The sequence below is a fragment of the Lolium rigidum genome, chromosome 1, assembly GCF_022539505.1.
Source record: "Lolium rigidum isolate FL_2022 chromosome 1, APGP_CSIRO_Lrig_0.1, whole genome shotgun sequence".
Taxonomy (NCBI): Eukaryota; Viridiplantae; Streptophyta; class Magnoliopsida; order Poales; family Poaceae; genus Lolium; species Lolium rigidum.
In genome coordinates, this window is record NC_061508.1 from 47892786 (window position 1) to 47911229 (window position 18444).

Below are 18444 nucleotides of genomic sequence, written 5' to 3' on the forward strand. Positions count from 1 at the left end.
GGATCTATATCCACACGGGAATCGAATTTAACTTGATCAACTAGGATATCATGAATCCATATATGATTCAGTACAAACTAGGATATTTCTAAATTTCCATGGAACACCTTCAATTACTTTACCCTAATCCCCAAGGCAAAAAATTACAGCACATACAAATTACTTTCAATGGCCTCGAACTTCACGCCTTGAGCCAGACCCCAAGCCGATCTCATATTGGCGAAGAACTAGGTCTCACTATACTTAGTCTCGGTATGAACCCAAGCCACTACAAGCCACTTCAGGATCTCCTACACGGACGAACATTCCTCCTTGAAAACCACATCGTCTAGATCATCGTCACAGCTGTCAAGTTGATTCATCAGCTTCTCCAGATTACCATCATCCTTCAAACCGGAACGAGACGCTCCATCATCCATGTCGACCAAAACCTAAACCCTAGGTGAGGTGGAACCTGCCACCGCTCAAAACCCCTAGGAAGCCAAGTCCGGGCATCGGACTAGGTCTGCCCCGTGATCATCCCAAACACGCACATGGGAGGATCGCTCATCGGCGGCAGGGAATGGAAAACTCACCGCCGAGGTGATCTCGACGAGAGAAAGAAAACCCTAAAGGGAAAGAGGTCACTTCGTTTTGAGTGGTGTTCATTTGGTAGGTGGAACAGCCCACTACAATCCGCCGCAGCAGGCCGCAGTTAGCGAAGCCCAGTCTTGACTAGCTGCTAGTACAAGAGATCCGGGCCTTGTGTCGCCCACCTGCCGCTCACCAAACGCAGTCACTCAGATGCGGGCCCACGGTCCTACCGAGTCATGCGTAGGGGTAAAGACGAAGCATCCAAAAAAAAAACAGAGAAGAAAGAGGGGTCAGGTCGCTGTACTGCTCCCCCACATCAGGAGCAGCAGAGCAGACATCCGACGAGAGCGACGGACGGACGGGCGGAGCTGCTCCCTCGCAATGGCGGCGAGATCTCCGCGCCGCTGAGCAGGCCACCAGCATCCGTACGGTTGCTCCTCTGCTAGGTGAGCTCGCCCGCTCGCTCTCCTCGCAAATTTGGTTACAACCTGGATCTCCTGAAGGAAATGCGTAATTCATGAAGGTTTTGGCAATTATCGGAGCCAGCTCGGCAGAGAGCTCGGCGCCGGCGGGTGCGGCGGAGGACGAGGCCTACCGCCAGGCGGGGAAGACCGGCAGTCGCTCCCTAGTCCGGAGATGGCGCACGTCTCGTTCAAATCCAAGGAGGTGGACAGCGTGCCGCGGTGGTCGGAGTACCTGGCCGCCGAGGAGCCGTCTCCCTCGGCGTCAGCGAGCTGGCGGGCCACGAGCGTCGACGGGCCCGCGAGCGGCGGGCCGAGGCATCTGCAGATGGAGCCGGTGGTGCAGCTCTCCAAGGTCGCCGAGGGCTTGCTGGCCAAGATGTACAGGCTCAACAGCGTCCTGGACTACCCAGATCCAAACACGCACACCTTCTCGGACGCGTTCTGGAAGGCTGGCGTCATGCCGAACTTCCCCAAAATCTGCACCACCTTGTCCAAGAAGTTCCCGGAGCATCCCAACAAGCTGCAGCTTGAGAAGGTCAGAATTTTAATCGCCCGGATGTCTCTTTCGACCTGGAATTTTGCTTAATGTTATGCTATGGCATTCTGCTTTGCAGGTAGACAAGTTTGCGCTTGATGCTCTGAATGAGAACGCGGAAGGTTACATGCGGAACCTGGAGCAATGGGTCATGGTATGTGCCAACTACAAACTTTACCAGTTAACTGTACATGCATGGTAAAAATGTTTTCTTCTGTTGGCTAATCAATTAAATGCTGCAATCCGGTACACTTTTTCAACTATTCTATTTCAGTACAATGTGTCTAGTGGAAATTAATCTTTAGTATACTACACTTCTACATTGAAGAAAAGGCATACACATGTGCATTGTACTTCTGTTGTTATTTCCACATTTGACTAATTTTCTTTTCATTTTCACATCACTAGTTGCTTCTTGATTTGCTGGAATTTCGTGAACAAGTTCTGCGACTAATTTTGGATCTGAGTAGCACGGTCATAACCTTGCTGGTAAGGAAATAGTCTTGCCTGAAGTAACATCCTATCGTTTATTCATCCGTAAATAACGGCATTTCCACTATTTTTCACAGCCACATCAGAACTCTCTGATTCTTCATGCTTTTATGGATCTAATTTGCTCATTTGTGCGAGTCAACCTTTTCTCCGACAAGGTAATTTAAACCTTCATCCTGTCCTTGACTGAAATATGTAACCGCTCCGGATACCCTGTATCCATTTCTATTATACTAACATAATGCTGCCTGGTGTTCTAATTGATAGATACCAAGAAAGATGATCCTCCAGGTTTACAACATCTTGCACATCATGCTAAAGGGTGGACGTGATTGGGAGTTTTATCATCGGTAAGGTGGTAAGGGTACTAAAAGTTGTAGTAAATACAAGTGCTCACCACCTTTCAAAACTTTTTTTTGTATTATGGCGTATTTTTTTTTTTGTTCTAGTTGGCTTAACAAATTTATTTGTTTCAGCTGCTAATATTGTAGTATCACATGCATAACATATATATTAATTGCTTAAACAATTCACGCTTACATACTGAACAAATAAATTAATTGCTTAAACAATGTATATGAGAATTGATTACTTCCCAAAGTAAAAAAAAGTAAAAAACTAACATGTTGGCAATCAATATAGGATTCATAATTTGAATTCCAGAATGTACTGCCTTTTCAGAGCAGAATTGCTGGCACTTCCGTAGCTTATCCACAAATATACACACATGAATCTGTTTTACGAAATTTAAATATCATTAGCGGTGCTTGTTTTAACATATTAATCTTATGATTGTTAGGAATACAACTTATGCACTTGCAATTGAAGTTGAAATGGATCTCAGCGATATCTATTGTTGGGTCCGATAGCTTCACAAATTTTATCAAACTAAGCGAAAAAAATCCTGTTATGTAACTCCTTTTTTACTCACATCTTCTTAAATTCTAAATATGTTATTGTGTGCAGGTTGGTTCAGTTTGTAGATTCTTACGATCCACCTGTGAAGGGATTGCACGAAGATCTCAATTTTGTGAGCCCACGTATTGGCGAGGTGATACCATCTGCTTGTGCATTCCAATAGTAATAACTAGGAAGTGAAGCTTATGAGTTACCGTGAAGTTTTCTCCCTAAGTTATTAGCCCTGCAAGTCTCCTTCCTCTGTCACTCAAGGCTATGAGTCCATGATTTTGGAAAGCATTGTAGAAACTGTTCTTGGATTCACAGTCAGGATTGTCTAGAACATATTTGTAATGCTAATTATTTTGATCTATAATCTGTTCTGTTTGGTTGGGTTCTTCTGTGATCTGTTCATGTTAACCAGCATTCTTTATGTCACATGTGTTTCATTTGATTCCATATCTCCTTTGCTATGTACTTTTATTGCATATGCATTACTTTTTGTTCACCCTTTTACTTTCACTATATGTTTTTCTACCCTCAGGTTCTAGAGGCTGTTGGCCCGATTATCTTTCTTTCAACTGATACCAAGAAGTTAAGAAATGAAGGGTTCCTCAGTCCATTTCATCCGCGGTATCCTGACATCCTTACAAACTCTGCTCATCCCATGGTTAGTTCTTTCGTAGACACTGACTAGAGATGAATCGTGTACTTTTCTTTTTTGGCCGAGTGCCATCATGTAAGAGTATTTAAATCTGAGTGTTAACATCTTCCCAGAGGGCCCAAGATCTGGCTAATGTGACATCATATCGTGAATGGGTTCTTCTTGGATATCTTGTTTGTCCTGATGAACTACTTCGGGTGACCAGCATAGATGTCGCAATGGTACATTCTGTTTTTTTTTTCTTTTGTTATTTGCTGTGCTTGACACATGCAAACTCTATAGTTGATATGTCGTTTCATGGTTTTCCGTCTGTACCACCTTACACACTCACTCAGACACTCATGCTGGAACATACCTCGTCGTGTTTTTCTAGAGAACTTTATCATTGTACTACTTATGTTGTATCCTGTTATCCTGTAATTCATTTAACTTTTGTGTTCTTCAGGTTGTTCTTAAAGAGAACTTAGTACTCCCTCTGTTCAGAGATGAGGTGAAATCAAAATTCATGTGATGCTACTGTTAGTTTTTGTTGTTTGCTATACTAATTTGACATTTCATTTGTTTATGTAGTACATCTTACTTCATGAGAACTATCAACATTATGTCCTTCCAAAAGTTTTAGAATCGAAGAGAATGGCCAAATCTGGACGTACTAAACAAAAGGAATCTGATATGGAATACAATATTGCGAAACAAGTTGAGAAGATGTTAACGTATGTCTCTTCACAACCTCATCTCCCCTACTTTGTCCTATGCTCTGAGATTGCTTGAAACAGAAAGGATTTGGCCTTTTCGGTGAATTTGAGCCATTTACCTTCAATGATTTATTGAAAGTTGTGTGCATATTCCTGTCATTTCCGCTTGCCACAAATTCTGAGATTCTCTCTGCATAAGAGGTGAAATGTTTCTGGTGGTGTTGTCTTGACCTGCATCCGCAGGGGATTTAGTTACTAAGTAAAGGTTTCCTCCTCGTGCCTATCATTTCCTTTTACGTCACACCTATTTATGTGTTGTGTTGACTTACTGCAGGGAAGTGCATGAGCAAGCATTGGTGTCATGTGATGCCATACATCATGAAAGGAGAATTCTTCTTAAACAGGAAGTTGGAAGGATGGTATTATTTTTCACAGATCAACCTAGCCTCCTGGCGCCCAATATTCAGGTTTGGTACCAATATCTATATAGTAATATATAAGCTTGCAAAGGAATCTTTTTCTGATATTAACATTTGAATGATGTCTTGACGATATCTGTATATATTAGTCTCTTCGAGTGTTAACGCTTATGTGTCTTGGTGACTAAGAGCAGCAAAAAGTTATCATGAAAGCCATACGAGAATTATCTATACTTATAAGTAATTTAGTTTATCAAAAAAGGGGCTGTATAAAAATTGAGCTAAATTTGGGTCAGTTGTCTGTACTATCTCATGATGCCAAAATTCTTGCAGATGGTATTTTCTGCTCTTGCTTTGGCACAATGTGAGGTGGTTTGGTACTTCCAACATGTAGGGATTGCGTCATCAAAATCTACTCGAGGGAGAACTGTTGACATTGTTAGTAATTTCGTTCATTTTGTCTTGGAGATCTTAATCTTTGTGTCTTTCCTTTCTAACTTTGTCATCAAAACTTCCAGGATGCAACTGACCCAACCATTGGCTTCATATTGGATGGAATGGGCAAACTTTGTTGCCTGGTCCGTAAATATATAGCAGGTTCTTATTTTCTTCTATGCTATGTGCTGTAGGGAAATCATGCATGATTATTTATCTTAAGAATGTTATATCAGAAGAAACCAACATTTATGCACCTTCTTGTACTTAATATCTTAAACATATTTGTTAGGGTTCATTCTTGGTCAAATAATGCTTGCGAGCTTCGTTTCTTAGAGCCTCTCATATCTTACATAATTTGCTTGGAGAATTTTTGTGTCATAGTATGCTTAACTATTTTCCTTTCTATTCCTTTTTCCGAAACCCTAATTTTGATACGATTTTTCCATAAGTAGTTGCAGCAAGATATTCCTAGATTTCTCTGCCAATTCATATTTTTAGGTTGCGTGTCTATTTTGGCTGTTGTTAGGATTCTCTGTTGAGAAAAAAAACCATGACCTTCTGTTAGAGTTGCAAAGGGAATCTTGGATGTATTTGGACAATACCATGTTTCTAATATTTCATATCTCCCTCAACTAAAATGTTGTGGAAAGTGCCGTTCTAATCTGCAAACGAAAATATCCTTGCTACGGGCTGTTATTTCATGTAGAAATTTAAGGAGCTGTCTGTGTTGAAATCTTGCATTTAATACTAGTAAGAGGTGACAATAATTGGATAATGGAATTTTATATATGCCCTCAAGAAAGTTATGAATTTCAATGTTTGGAAGTTGTTCCTTGTTACTGTTGTACATTCAGTTACTGTTGGACAATAAAGAATACTGCATAAAGGTATCTGGTAAATTAATGATATAAGACAGTGATCCTTACCACATTCTTTAATATGTTCTCTTTGCAGCTATAAAAGGTTATGCATTATCATACTTATCATCTTGTGCTGGAAGAATACGGTTCTTACTTGGTACCCCAGGCATGGTTGCTCTTGACTTAGATGCTACACTCAAGGGCCTGTTCCAGCAAGTTCTCCATTGTCTGGAGAACATTCCAAAGACTCAAGGGGAGAATGTCCCTGCTATTACTTGTGACTTAACTGTAAGTATCTCCCTGAGATTATTTTGTGAATTAAAGTCGTCACATGAGCTAACTCTACCAATATTTACCTTGTATAACTGATGGACGTACACAGACATGCAGGTGCGCACTTGCGCACCAGCACAATCTTATGTTAAATTTTTTTTGAAGTTAGTCTTGTGTTTCTAGTTTTTCGTAAGTTGCAGAGCAAATAACCAACTTACTGTATAATCAGGATCTTTCAGTGTCTTAACAAATTCTCTCCAGTTTTCTGTCACATCTTGTTGCTACAGTCCTTTATGTAGTTCAAGGTTTTTCTAGACTCTGTAACCCAAAGCATTGGGCTCTGTAGTTCAAGGTTTTCACTTCAACATACATGATGACAGGGACAATTTTCTTAAGAGTACTATTGCTGGGATCTACACATAAAAAGAGCTCGCTTGCTTGTCTTTAAATTTAGTTTTTCTCCTTTGTGGGTGATAAGTTTTTCCATTATTTATTTGTTAACGATGTCATCATTTAATCATGTTATCCTGGCCTAGTACATTCTGATCCTTGTATTGTAATAAATGGCGAACGTAAACACCATTACTCACTGCTTATTGTAACTTGTACATGCCAAGGATTGAAGTATGCAAGAAAAACCATGGCAATGCTTTTGTCGTGGTTCCTTTGATGCACGTAACACTGAGCATTCAAGAAAGTAATAACTGAAAATATCAGTACTTGTGATTTTGACAAGGAAACCAATGCACTAACTGTATATGTACACATGCTAGATATTTCATAGAGTTTACATTTAGGATTTGCTAAACCTGTTAATCTAACGGCACAGGATTTGCGGAAGCACTGGCTATCCATTTTGATGATTGTCACATCTTCACGATCCTCTATAAATATAAGGCACTTGGAGAAGGCTACTGTGTCTACTGGGAAGGAGGGCCTGGTCTCAGAAGGCAATGCTGCATACAGTTGGTCTAGGTGATCGACAGCTACTGATTTGAATTGAATAGTTCAATATCTTGACACACATGATGCAGTTTTTTCTTAGCTTGTAACTTTGAAATTAGCAATAGTATTCACCGGAATTGCAATAAACTATCTGAATTTCTTGCACCATTTAATAATCAGGGCAAGCTAATGCTAATCCACATAATATGATCATAGCTAGTTTCTCATAACATGCACCTGTCTTAATGTTGCTCTGGCACTAATCTTAGGGTAAATTGTGTAGTTGCTTCCATAAATAATGTGGATCCTGAGATCTAAATTCTTCTAGAAGTCTGTATCTCACCAGAATTAAATTGCCTTACAGATGCGTCGACGAACTTGAGAGCCAACTTTCCAAACATGGAAGTCTTAAAAAACTGTACTTTTATCATCAGCATCTTACAACTGTAAGTGTAATATTTGTTTATATTTGCTATCTATTAACAATATTTGCTTTTTTATTTCCTTTCAAGTAACTAGAGACTTTTCTTGGTGTTAGCTAGTTGATTTTTTTCTGGAATCTTGCAGGTCTTCAGAAACACAATGTTTGGTCCAGAAGGCCGTCCACAACATTGTTGCGCGTGGCTCGGAGCAGCTTGCAGTTTTCCAGAATGTGCTTCTGCAATTATTCCTGAAGAGGTTAGTATTTCAACTCACTATGTCACTTTGATCATTATTATGCTGCTTATTGCAACGTGAAGATGTGCTTTTGCAAAATGGCCAGCTACAACAAATTGTGAAAGGAGAAGGCAATGCATATTGGTTGATCTTTTCTTGAACATGGACCTTTAATAGTACTCCCTCCGATCTTGAAAACAGAAAACTGTAATGGAGGTGGACAGCAGTAATTATGCGAATTAAAATCTTTCTATAAGTACAGTTCAACTATTGATGTTAATAAATGTTAACATTCCTGAACTATATATCAACCACACCTCTCTATATTGACTACTGCATTAACGCAGGTTAACAAGATCGGCAGAGATTCTATCTCATACGTCGAATCCCTTATCGAGTCTATCATGGGTGGACTGGAGGGTTTAATAAATATTCTTGATGCAGAGGGTGGGTTTGGCTCATTGGAGATGCAGGTAGATAATTTCTGAGCTCATATTGATGTTTCAGCTATTTGTGGGCTGCGTACTTAATGCTCTCGCTTACGAACTCTTCAGCTTTCACCGGAGCAGGCAGCTCTACGATTGAATAATGCAACAAGAGTCAAAGCTGTTCCAGGCTTGTTAGCACCAGGGAATGAGAGCTATCCTGATAATAGTTCATCAGTTAAGATGTCAGTCACTTTGCTACTTCCCATTATTATTTAAATATATATTGGGTTCCCATAACTTTAATTGTGAATGTACAAAAATAGGCTCGAAGCTGCTATGCAAAGGCTGACAAGTCTATGTTCTGTGCTGAATGACATGGAGCCTATTTGTGTTCTCAACCATGTTTTTGTTCTCCGGGAGGTTTGTAGTTTATGCTCCTCTATTTTTGCCTTTTGGATCCTCTTTTGCTATTCCACAGTACATTTGTCAACTATCACTTCTTTTTATATTAAGGACTTCTTTGAGTTACCTCTTTCCGTGGTTGAAATGAAGAGAATTTTGAGGTTACAGTCTATTTACTTCACCTTAGATTGGCACTGTAGATGTTTTACGGTATGTGGTAATGGTAACAGATGGTTGTACATGACTATGAAGCTATTAGCCTTTTTGTTGTTGTGAACATACCTGGGATATTATTATTCTCCTGTAACATAATATTTGTAAAAGAACAAATAACTGCACAATACAGATAACTTATTCTGGAAGGTCAGTCCACTTTTTTGTCTTAATGATTATCTTTGTTTCCAGAAATTATTACTTATGTTATTTGTTTCTGACAGTAAGTATGTAAGTGTCCTTGTTTGACTTACTTTTTATACTTTTTTTTTGTTTCACAGTACATGAGAGACTGCATCATAGGAAATTTTAGGAGAAGGTTCCATAACATCATTCGAACTGATAACTGCCTTCAGCGACCATCAATCATTGAATCTCTCTTAAGAAGACACTTGAGCATCATCCATCTAGCAGAGCAGCATATCAGTATGGACCTTACTGAAGGTATACGGGAAGTGCTCCTAGCAGAGAGTTTTACTGGGTTGTTTTCAAACCTGCAAGTATTTGATAGACCAGTAGAGACAAATGGGGGAGGATCTGCCATAGAGATAATATGCAATTGGTACATTGAGAACATAGTACGGGATGCATCTCGCACTGGAGTTGTTTTTGATGCAACTCATAATTGCTTCAGGAGCTCACAGCCCATTGGTGGTGGATATTTAGCGGAATCATTTACAGATAAAAGAGAACTCAAAGCACTTGTTCGTCTTTTTGGTGGTTATGGAATTGATAGAATGGATAAGATGCTAAAGGAACATACTTCTGCTCTATTAAACTGCATCGATTCCGCACTGAGGTCGAACCGTGATGCGTTAGAAGGCCTGGCTGGAAGTGTAAATTCTGGTGATAGGATTGAAAGAGATGCAAATCTAAAGCAGATAATTGATATTGAAACTTTGGCTGACTTCTGTATCCAGGCAGGGCAGGCAATAACTTTTCGTGAGCTGTTGGTAGAGGCTGTCGGAGCGGTTCTCGAAGAGAAAGTACCTCTCATATATTCTCTACTCAAGGGATTGACTACGCAGTTGCCAGAAGAGGTACCTGATAAAAATGAGATCATTAGACTCAGAAGGGTTGCAAGCAGTGTTGGTGTTGGGGACAAACATGATGCTGAGTGGGTGCATTCTATTCTGGCAGAATATAATTCTGCTAATGATAATTCTTGGATCCTACTTCCATATCTTTGTTCTGCATTTATGGTGTCCAACATGTGGAGCAGTGCTGTTTATGATGTCAATACAGGTGGCTTCAGTAATAATTTGCACTGCCTAGCAAGGTAAGAAGTTGGTTCCTAATGGAGTAATGGTTAAGCATGACTCCAACAGGGTTATTTTTGCTGGAAATTATAATACGACACTATAATTAGCATGTACAACTCTAATTTTCTAAAGATTCTCATAGCGTACACACATTGTTGTGGCATGATAGAAGGCATACATGCTATTATTGATAATTCCAAGTTTCATATGACTCATCTGGTGTTTGTACAGGTGTATCAGTGCTGTGGTTGGAGGGAGTGAATATACCAGGATAGCAAAGGAACAACGAATGAATTCTCTTTCAAATGGTCATACAGATGAGCTGCAAGAGCCCGAATTACTGAGCCGTGCATCAGCTGAGTCAAATATTAAATCTGCTATGCAACTGTATGTAAAATTGTCTGCAGGGATTGTCCTGGACTCCTGGAATAACACTAGCAGGTAATATACTTGGTCTGTCCTTTTTGTTTCAAAGTTGTAAATGAATTTGTACTATACATCCAGTGGTACCTGTTCCTGCAGCACTTTGGTGCACATCATTTTGTTTGCTAGGAGTATAAAACTGCAAGTATTGGTGTCGAATCCTGGTCATGATATGGTCATGATAGACGGTGCACTAGATGCGACACCTATTCTAGGTGTAAAGCCAGACATGGCGTATTGTTTACTGTTTAGTGTTAGTATGCTGCCCAGCATGATAATGATACACTTCATATTTAAAAAAGTATATTCTATTTTTTAGTAGTCATTTATGCAAAAACTAAAATCAGCTGATATGTTACATACCATCTAGGCAGGTAAGACTATCGTTTCCAGTTTGCTTTGGAGGATATAAACATTCCTGATTTCCTCGTAGCAATGCTATTTATTGACTGACAAACCAGATTTTTTCTGTGCTAATGGTTTTGCAGTCCGTGTTGGTTACATACAATGTGCTTTTGATGATCCTTGTCCCTTTTTTGATGATTTTATATGACCTTAATGCAGACCGCACATTGTTCCAAAGCTAATATTCCTCGATCAACTCTGTGAGCTGTCCCCGTACCTCCCAAGGAGCACCTTAGAAGCTCACATCCCTTACACCATTCTACGTTCGATCTATCACCAGCTGTACGGAGCTTCACAGATGGCTTCAGAACAAATGGACCCATCCCCAAGGCAGTCGCCTCTGATCTCTCTGGCGCACGCGTCCCCATCAGCGAGGCCCAGCCGTCCGGACACGACACCCAGGTCTCATACTTTTGAGTCAGGGTACCACAGCTCATCTGGCTCCCAGCACGATGGCGGCTACGAAGCGGATCGGAGAACCGGAGAGAGGCAGCTGCAAAGCATGAGGCGTTCCGGGCCGCTCGACTACGGCACGAGCAGGAAAGCAAAGTTCGTAGAGGGTTCAAGCTCTGGAAGCCATGGATCTAGCTCACTGCAGAGGTTTGCTGTGTCAAGATCTGGCCCTCTGTCCTACAAATAGCCTTTTTAGTTTTTCTTTTTTCTTTTTCACAGCACCACCATCGTCTGCGCTTGCCTTGAGAGAAATGCAAGCACTGTATTTAGTACTCTGAGATAATAGATCATGCTCGAGCAGATGTGCATTCTTTGTAGTTTGTTAACATCTTGAGAACACAGGAAGGTCTATTCTAGTTGTATGTAGTATGTACCTATAGTTTTCCTGTAACAAATGCAACCCCTCCTGTAATATTTGCTTGATATTCAGGCTCGGCCACACCGTTGGCAGAACTGGTCTGTGCAGGCTTGCGTGTGAAGTGTACTAGTAATAATAATGTTTGTTTAGTGTAATTGATTATATTACGATATGTGCCTTTTTTACATTTCTTTGACAGGTTTTTGCTACTATTGTTATACTGTATTATCCTTTGAGCCAGTGATATTTAATGGGTGACCTGAAGAATATTCAGGCTCTTGTTCTGGCAATGTAAAGAAGTGATGTATGCCCCTGTGCCCCCATTTTAATTTCCAATGATTCTCAATTTTGTATACCTAAGTCGAATTTCAAGTTTGAGAACCGTTGGACTTTGCAGTACTTTCGAAGAACAGCTAATTCTTTCTGGAGATCTTGGGCCAATTGGCCTTCCCATGCCCGCACCAATAATCTTGCAGGAACTCTGAAAATATGGTGTAAGAAAAAAGAAGCGGCAGCTTGGTGACATTCATGCCCAGGTCAGAGACATCCAGATGCAACCGATTCAGGTACAAAACGTTGCTTTTGAAGATTCCTTAATTTCTTACCTGCAGACTGGGATGTCCATTGATCATTTGTAACGCCAAACTGTAAAAAAGCCTAGGTGTGTGAAACTGTGACAAACTCTTGTATGCAATGAAAAGAAACGCATTGTCATTGCTTTTTCTCGAAAAAGATTCCTTAATTTCTTAGCATGAAGAAAATATGACTTACTGAATTTTTTAGACAGAGCACAAAAAAACATTGCTCAGGGTTAATAGTCAATCTCTGAATTGTAGATGTTTCTGTAGCGCTCACGAATCACGATGTTCAGTTCTGTCCTGTGCCGCTGTGCGTGAGTGAGGCTATCTGAATTTCCGAAGAAAACAGAGAGGGGCATCCAGCACAAGCTCCACCTTCCCCGCTGCCATTGACTCCCGCTGGCGCAGATTCTCAGAGAATCTGAGCGTGACTCCTGCCTCCTCCGACTGAACCCCAGGAATAGTTGCTCCCTCTTCCATCCATTTTTTCCAACGAAGGTAATAATTTGCTACGGATCTCGCATTTCAGTTCAAAATAGGGTTCGATTTCTCACTTCTTTGATGCAGAATTCCTCGTGTCGACCCAGTTCGAGCAGCGGCGGCAGCCATGTCTAGGCCTCGTGGCTACTTCCAGGGTACCACCGCAAGGTGTCAGGGCGGCGGGGCGAAGCGCCACCGCAAGGCTTCGCGTGGCGGTGGCGGCAGCCAGGACATCGGCGCTAGGTCGTGCCTGCGCTTGATACACACTTTTATAGTTTAAGGGGATGATTTTTCTAGAGCCTCTATGTCAAGTGGAACATGGAGGCCAAAGATCACAATTCGGTAAGTACTTGAATATTTTTTTTTTTTGCGGGAAAGTAAGTACTTGAATATGATATGCTGCATTACCATTGCGATTTACACTGCAAGATGATACATACATGCCCACCTGAATGAACTTTGATATGCTTTACATTTCCTACTCACATGTACACTTTGCAATTTGATTTGTTCATCGACCTAGCTATAACAACAATTCTGTAAGGCTCTACTAGCAATACATATACAAATGCTCACACAAATCATGATATTACTTTATCATTTTTATCTTGCAGAAGCAAAATCCTTGTGGTCTTCTGCTTATTTATAGGTGTTTACCTTCCCTTAGCTTTATACACTTAAGTTGATTTTCTGATTAGTGTATCTGCAGTTCGCAGTTCAATCTGTCTGTGCTACCTCCGCTGGAACTTGAGGTACTTGATGGAGATGAAGAAGAGGAAGGCGAAGAGGGCGATGATGGCCAGGTGTAGGCAGGTGACAAGGTTGAAGTAGCGGTCCTCGAGGCCAAGGTATCCCTCGAGAAACTGCCGCACCGTCTGGTCTGGTTGCCCTGGCACACGGATCAGTTCTGTCCGGTCACCCAGCTGAGAGAACATGAGCCCGTACACCGTCCACGCTGCTGGGTTAGCCCAGTACACCCACCTCCACCATATTGGGATCAGCTGCATCCACGTTGCCACATAGTTGTTGGTTAGGTTAGGCATGCACAATCTATTCTCTCTTGTTCTAATTGATTTTTAACTTTCAAGAGAAGTCCAAAATCTGAATTAAATGAACAACCTATGAGCGGTTTATATAGGAATTCCATGAGGCCTAGTCTGAGACTGTTCCCTCTAGCGGGCATTGTAATTGAAGCACAAAGATTACAGGGTTAATCGGCGGAGTGAGACTAGTACCTCTCTTCCAATGATGAAGCCGGAGAAGAGGTTCCAAAAGATGAAGATAACGAAGGACAATCCAGCAGCTATCTCAATGTTAGGTGTTAGTGCCACTGTCATCATCCCGTAGAGTGTGTAGTACATGAAGCTTAGCACCATGTAAAGGACAAACCAAAAGAACTTGCCAGCGGTCATCTGGAACCCAATCATTGGGTATACGATTGACGCAAAGATGGCCACTTGGACAAGCATGTAAGGAAATTCAATTGCTACCTGCAAACATAAATCCAGCGTTGAAGGTTAAAGAACATGCCAAAACATCCTATGTTTAGATTATTATTATTTTTGCCTTTGAACAGAATGATAGTAACAATACCTGAGCTATGGCGTAGGGCAAGGTAGAATACATGCCTGCTGCCTTTTCTCGGTAGAGAACAACTCTCTCTGTTGCCACAACTGGCTGTAAGATGCTGCAGTTCATGAAGCCCAGAAACAGTGCTGATCCATATACGATTCCTAGTATGTTGAATAAATCTTGTTCTTGTTTTCTGTTGCATAGGAATACCATGATCTAGTTAGGCATGATAAGTTCTCATGAAAGAAAATCATTAAGCTTGTTGTCATTCCTACTTACATGGTTGAGCCAATTTTCCAGAATACAATTCCAAACATAATTGATACAGCAAATGTGTTCAGGAACCGGACAACATTGTGTTCTGAATTTTTCCAGTATGCACATCTTTGTTTCCACAGGCAAGCCATACACTGCACCCTTAGGTTTTGCCAGTATCCAGGTGGAAAATGTAAATCCTCTGTATTTGACGCTGGTTGCCCCATCTCATCAATTAGAAGCATGTTCTCCCTGCAGAAACACGGTACATAGTCATTGTGTTTATCTTTTTTCCCTATTGCTGAAACCAGTTAACAGTACATTTTCTGTAGCTTTATGATCGTATCAGGCTTACCTGTATAATGAGGAGCTCTTATAAATTTCTGCGTAGTCCACTCCAATCTCATATTCTGTTGTGTGCGAACTGATGTCCAACATCCATGCTGCTGGGTTTTGTCCCTGTTTTATTCCAGGAACACCAGGTATAGCCTGTGACAAAGCAATTTAGTATTTTTGTCGCTACCTTGTGAATAGACATTTAACATTAGGCAATCTTACCTTGAAATATTTGATCATGTTGCTGGATAGTGGACCTAATGAACCACTGTAAATGATCTGACCGCCTCTTTTCATAAGCAGAAGCTGCAATCAGTCAAATTGAATTCTAGTTCAGAAATGTAATTTAACTTACTCGTGATCCTATATTCATATAGAAGACCAGTTGACTATCATTAGCTATTTCTAAGCTACTATAAGAAGATATCTGAGGGGCGAGGGCTAACTAGATGCTTTATTGTGTCAAGAATCATGCTAGTTTAGTTCTGTGTGATAAAAAGCTTGATACTCTTATCAGTCTTTGTTCTTGACACCACATGGCCATTTTTTCTTGTTCCGGTAGAATTTATTGATCTATTTAAAATTTAGACTCCAGTACCTCATCAAAAGATTCAAATATCCCAATGCTTGGCTGATGAATTGTGCAGACAACAGTTCGTCCAGTGTCAACTGTCTTTCTTACTGTTCTCATGACAATTGCTGCAGCACGGGCATCCAAGCCAGTGGTTGGTTCATCCATAAATATAATGGAAGGACTAGCTACCAGCTCCACAGCAATTGTTAGCCTTTTTCGCTGATCTGCTGACAGGCCAGTTGCTCCTGCCAGGCCCACCATGGAATTCTTCAATCCAGTTAATTCGACTAGGTCCATGACTTCGTCTATAAACATCTGAAACATGTTGAACATAAATGTTGTGAGATCTTTTGCTATATATCTTCAAATATGATAAAGATAGTGGTCAATGCTCATACATCTCTTTGGCGAGATTTAACGTTTGAAGGCAGGCGGAGCCATGCAGAAAACTGCAGTGACTCAAGCACAGTGAGGTTAGGGAGTGGATGTCACTCTGTTCACAGTAGCCAGAGATCCTTGAGAATGTCTCCTGCTTCTTTGGGTATCCTGCTATTCTAATAGTACCTTCAATATATCCTCCAGTTTTCCTTCCAGCCAAAACATCGAGCAATGTTGTCTTTCCTGCACCTGTGATCCCCATCAGAGCTGTTAGCACCCCTGGCCTGAAAACACCACTGACGTCTTGTAGCAGCTGAAGCTTTTTCTCTGTTACTCCATACTTCATCATCTCCTGGTGGAAGATATGCATACTTTTGGTCACAAGTGACTGGAATTGATGTAACTATACAGCAAGGCAGGCACTGTGCTCAAGAGCTTACCTTTGGCATGTCGACAAAATAGTTGATATGATCAAATACAAGGGAAAGAGGCTGAAATGGGAGGATAACTTGACCAGCCGATGCATTGCCCGCTCCAACTTTCTGGTTTTTGCACTCTGTATTTTTCTTCACGGCATCAATGTTAACTTGATGCTTGTGTGGAGCTGCAAATGATAAACAAGCAGGATTGATTCTTTTGTTCGATTTATGTTTCATCAATTATGATGTTTTGATAACTCGATATACGTACAGTTCATGAACTCCAGGGCAAATATAGTGAGGATGTTGAAGACCAGTGAGAATCCAAATAAAATGCTGACACAAATCCAGTACCAGTGCCACTCTGTGAGCATCCCCCTGATCTTGAGTATAGCTTCACCAACTGTATTGGCATTTGCGTAATAGAATTCCTGTCAGCATGAACGATCATCATGATCAGGTGATAACTAATTGCTACGGGTTATGTACATGTGATCAAGAATGTTAGTTGAAATGCTTGCTTACAATAGCCCATCTTTCGTCAAGGAACTCATTTAGGGCAATTGCATTCTGTGCGTAGGTGAATGGGGACGTCCAATTTGCCCAGCGCAGCCATGGTTGGAGACTATCTGATTTCAGTGTGCAAAATTTATGAGCTTCTTGGACACACACAAGTCAAACCTGTCCTGTTTGTTACAGGGCTGACATACATCTTATGTTATTCTGAGCTAAAACATCTAACCTTTTGATATGACGAAGCCTCCAAATATGTAGATTGCTATAAGAGCTGCAGTGCCTAGCATGTTGGCCATTACTTGTGTTCTTCCTATCGCTGCTAAGAAACGATAGAGGCCCATAGACATTTGATGCATGGCAAAAAGTACCAGAAAATGCTGGATGAATCTGCAAGAGGGCAAGGTAATTATTTTCTGCTATTCCAAATTATTCTTGTATTGTCATTAGATACTGAATGGACAAAGAAGAGTACCTGAGAAAAGAAGGTGCGTAGCCAATCACATAGTAGGTTAAGCTGGTCCAAAGACCTGTCTCTAAAAGTGATATTGGGAGGCTGATAAGGTAAGCTGAAGAAAGAAGTGCCCATCCTGGCAATCCTAGTAACTCTCTTTGCTTGTAGAAAGTGGGGAGTCGCTTTATTGTCATTGCAATTTCAGTCATGCCATTGAAGTTCACTATCACAACAGCTATAAAGAGTGATCCCATGTACTTATTGGCATCAAGTACAGATTTCTGGTTCATATTTGTGCGCACGTAAACCGTTGAGATAACCAAAGCAAGAACAGTTATCTGTACAATCTTGAATATATGAAGTGGAGAGTTTCTTTTCATAAGAAGTACTTCCCTTGAAAGGCATGCTTTGAAAGTATTCCATGTGGAGATCCTGCGACTTGCACTTGTTTTAATCTCCTTTCCTTTTCCTGTATTGTTTGACCTGCAGTGATTGTCTTCTACAAGTTGAGGGAGATAGGATGAACGGAAGGATTCTGCAAATTTTTCAATTGTCCGGTATTGATACTTATTTTCATCACGAATCCAGTATTGCTTTTGATCCATCTTCGATGTCACCTGGCCAAATAGAGAAAAGTTGCTGTCAGTTTGTTACATATTATGCACCAGGAGTACATATTACACAATAATGGATTATGTCGTTGGACTCTGACTCATCTAGTGCACGCTACACATGGTGATATTAATGCTCAGGTTTTCATTAAGTTCTTCTGATCATTAATTTTGGAAATGGTAATTAATTGCTAGCACTATTTATTTGTTTAATAGTTCTTTTTTATCAGAGTCTGTAATCTAGTACCTCTTGAAGGAAATCAGCTACATTCTTCCTGCTGGGGCATTTGAATCCCATAATTTCAAAGAAATCGGTAGCTTTTTCTCGTGGACCATGATATACAATTTGCCCCTCGCATAAAAGGATTATGTCGTCAAATAATTCCAATGTCTCAGGAGGTGGTTGCAGCAAGGAAAT

The 18444-nt window shown here is 40.8% G+C and overlaps 2 protein-coding genes across 2 annotated transcripts; one reads left to right on the forward strand and one right to left on the reverse strand.

The window, feature by feature from the left end:
- The first annotated feature begins 1200 nt into the window (after positions 1–1200).
- Positions 1201–12020, forward strand: LOC124685296 (probable protein NAP1). The gene is made up of 23 exons (XM_047219631.1): positions 1201–1572; positions 1652–1726; positions 1981–2061; positions 2142–2222; positions 2332–2414; positions 3031–3115; positions 3506–3631; positions 3739–3846; positions 4071–4115; positions 4196–4338; positions 4655–4787; positions 5073–5177; positions 5258–5336; positions 6132–6325; positions 7140–7285; positions 7620–7701; positions 7823–7933; positions 8260–8385; positions 8467–8582; positions 8664–8760; positions 9237–10234; positions 10449–10658; positions 11205–12020. Exons 1-23 carry the CDS (start codon positions 1210–1212, stop codon positions 11683–11685), a joined length of 4068 nt encoding a protein of 1355 aa, XP_047075587.1. The 5' UTR covers positions 1201–1209; the 3' UTR covers positions 11686–12020.
- Positions 12021–13296: 1276 nt separating this feature from the next.
- LOC124685297 (ABC transporter G family member 45-like) lies at positions 13297–18438 on the reverse strand (the record flags this gene model as incomplete). Its single annotated transcript, XM_047219632.1, is given in 15 exon segments — positions 13297–13915; positions 14150–14404; positions 14508–14679; positions 14766–14993; positions 15097–15230; positions 15300–15383; positions 15676–15966; positions 16050–16132; positions 16135–16381; positions 16470–16633; positions 16720–16879; positions 16974–17077; positions 17191–17351; positions 17437–18032; positions 18274–18438. Coding segments are annotated over 15 exon segments (3114 nt in total), but the record flags the coding sequence as incomplete, so codon positions are not given.
- Positions 18439–18444: the final 6 nt, after the last annotated feature.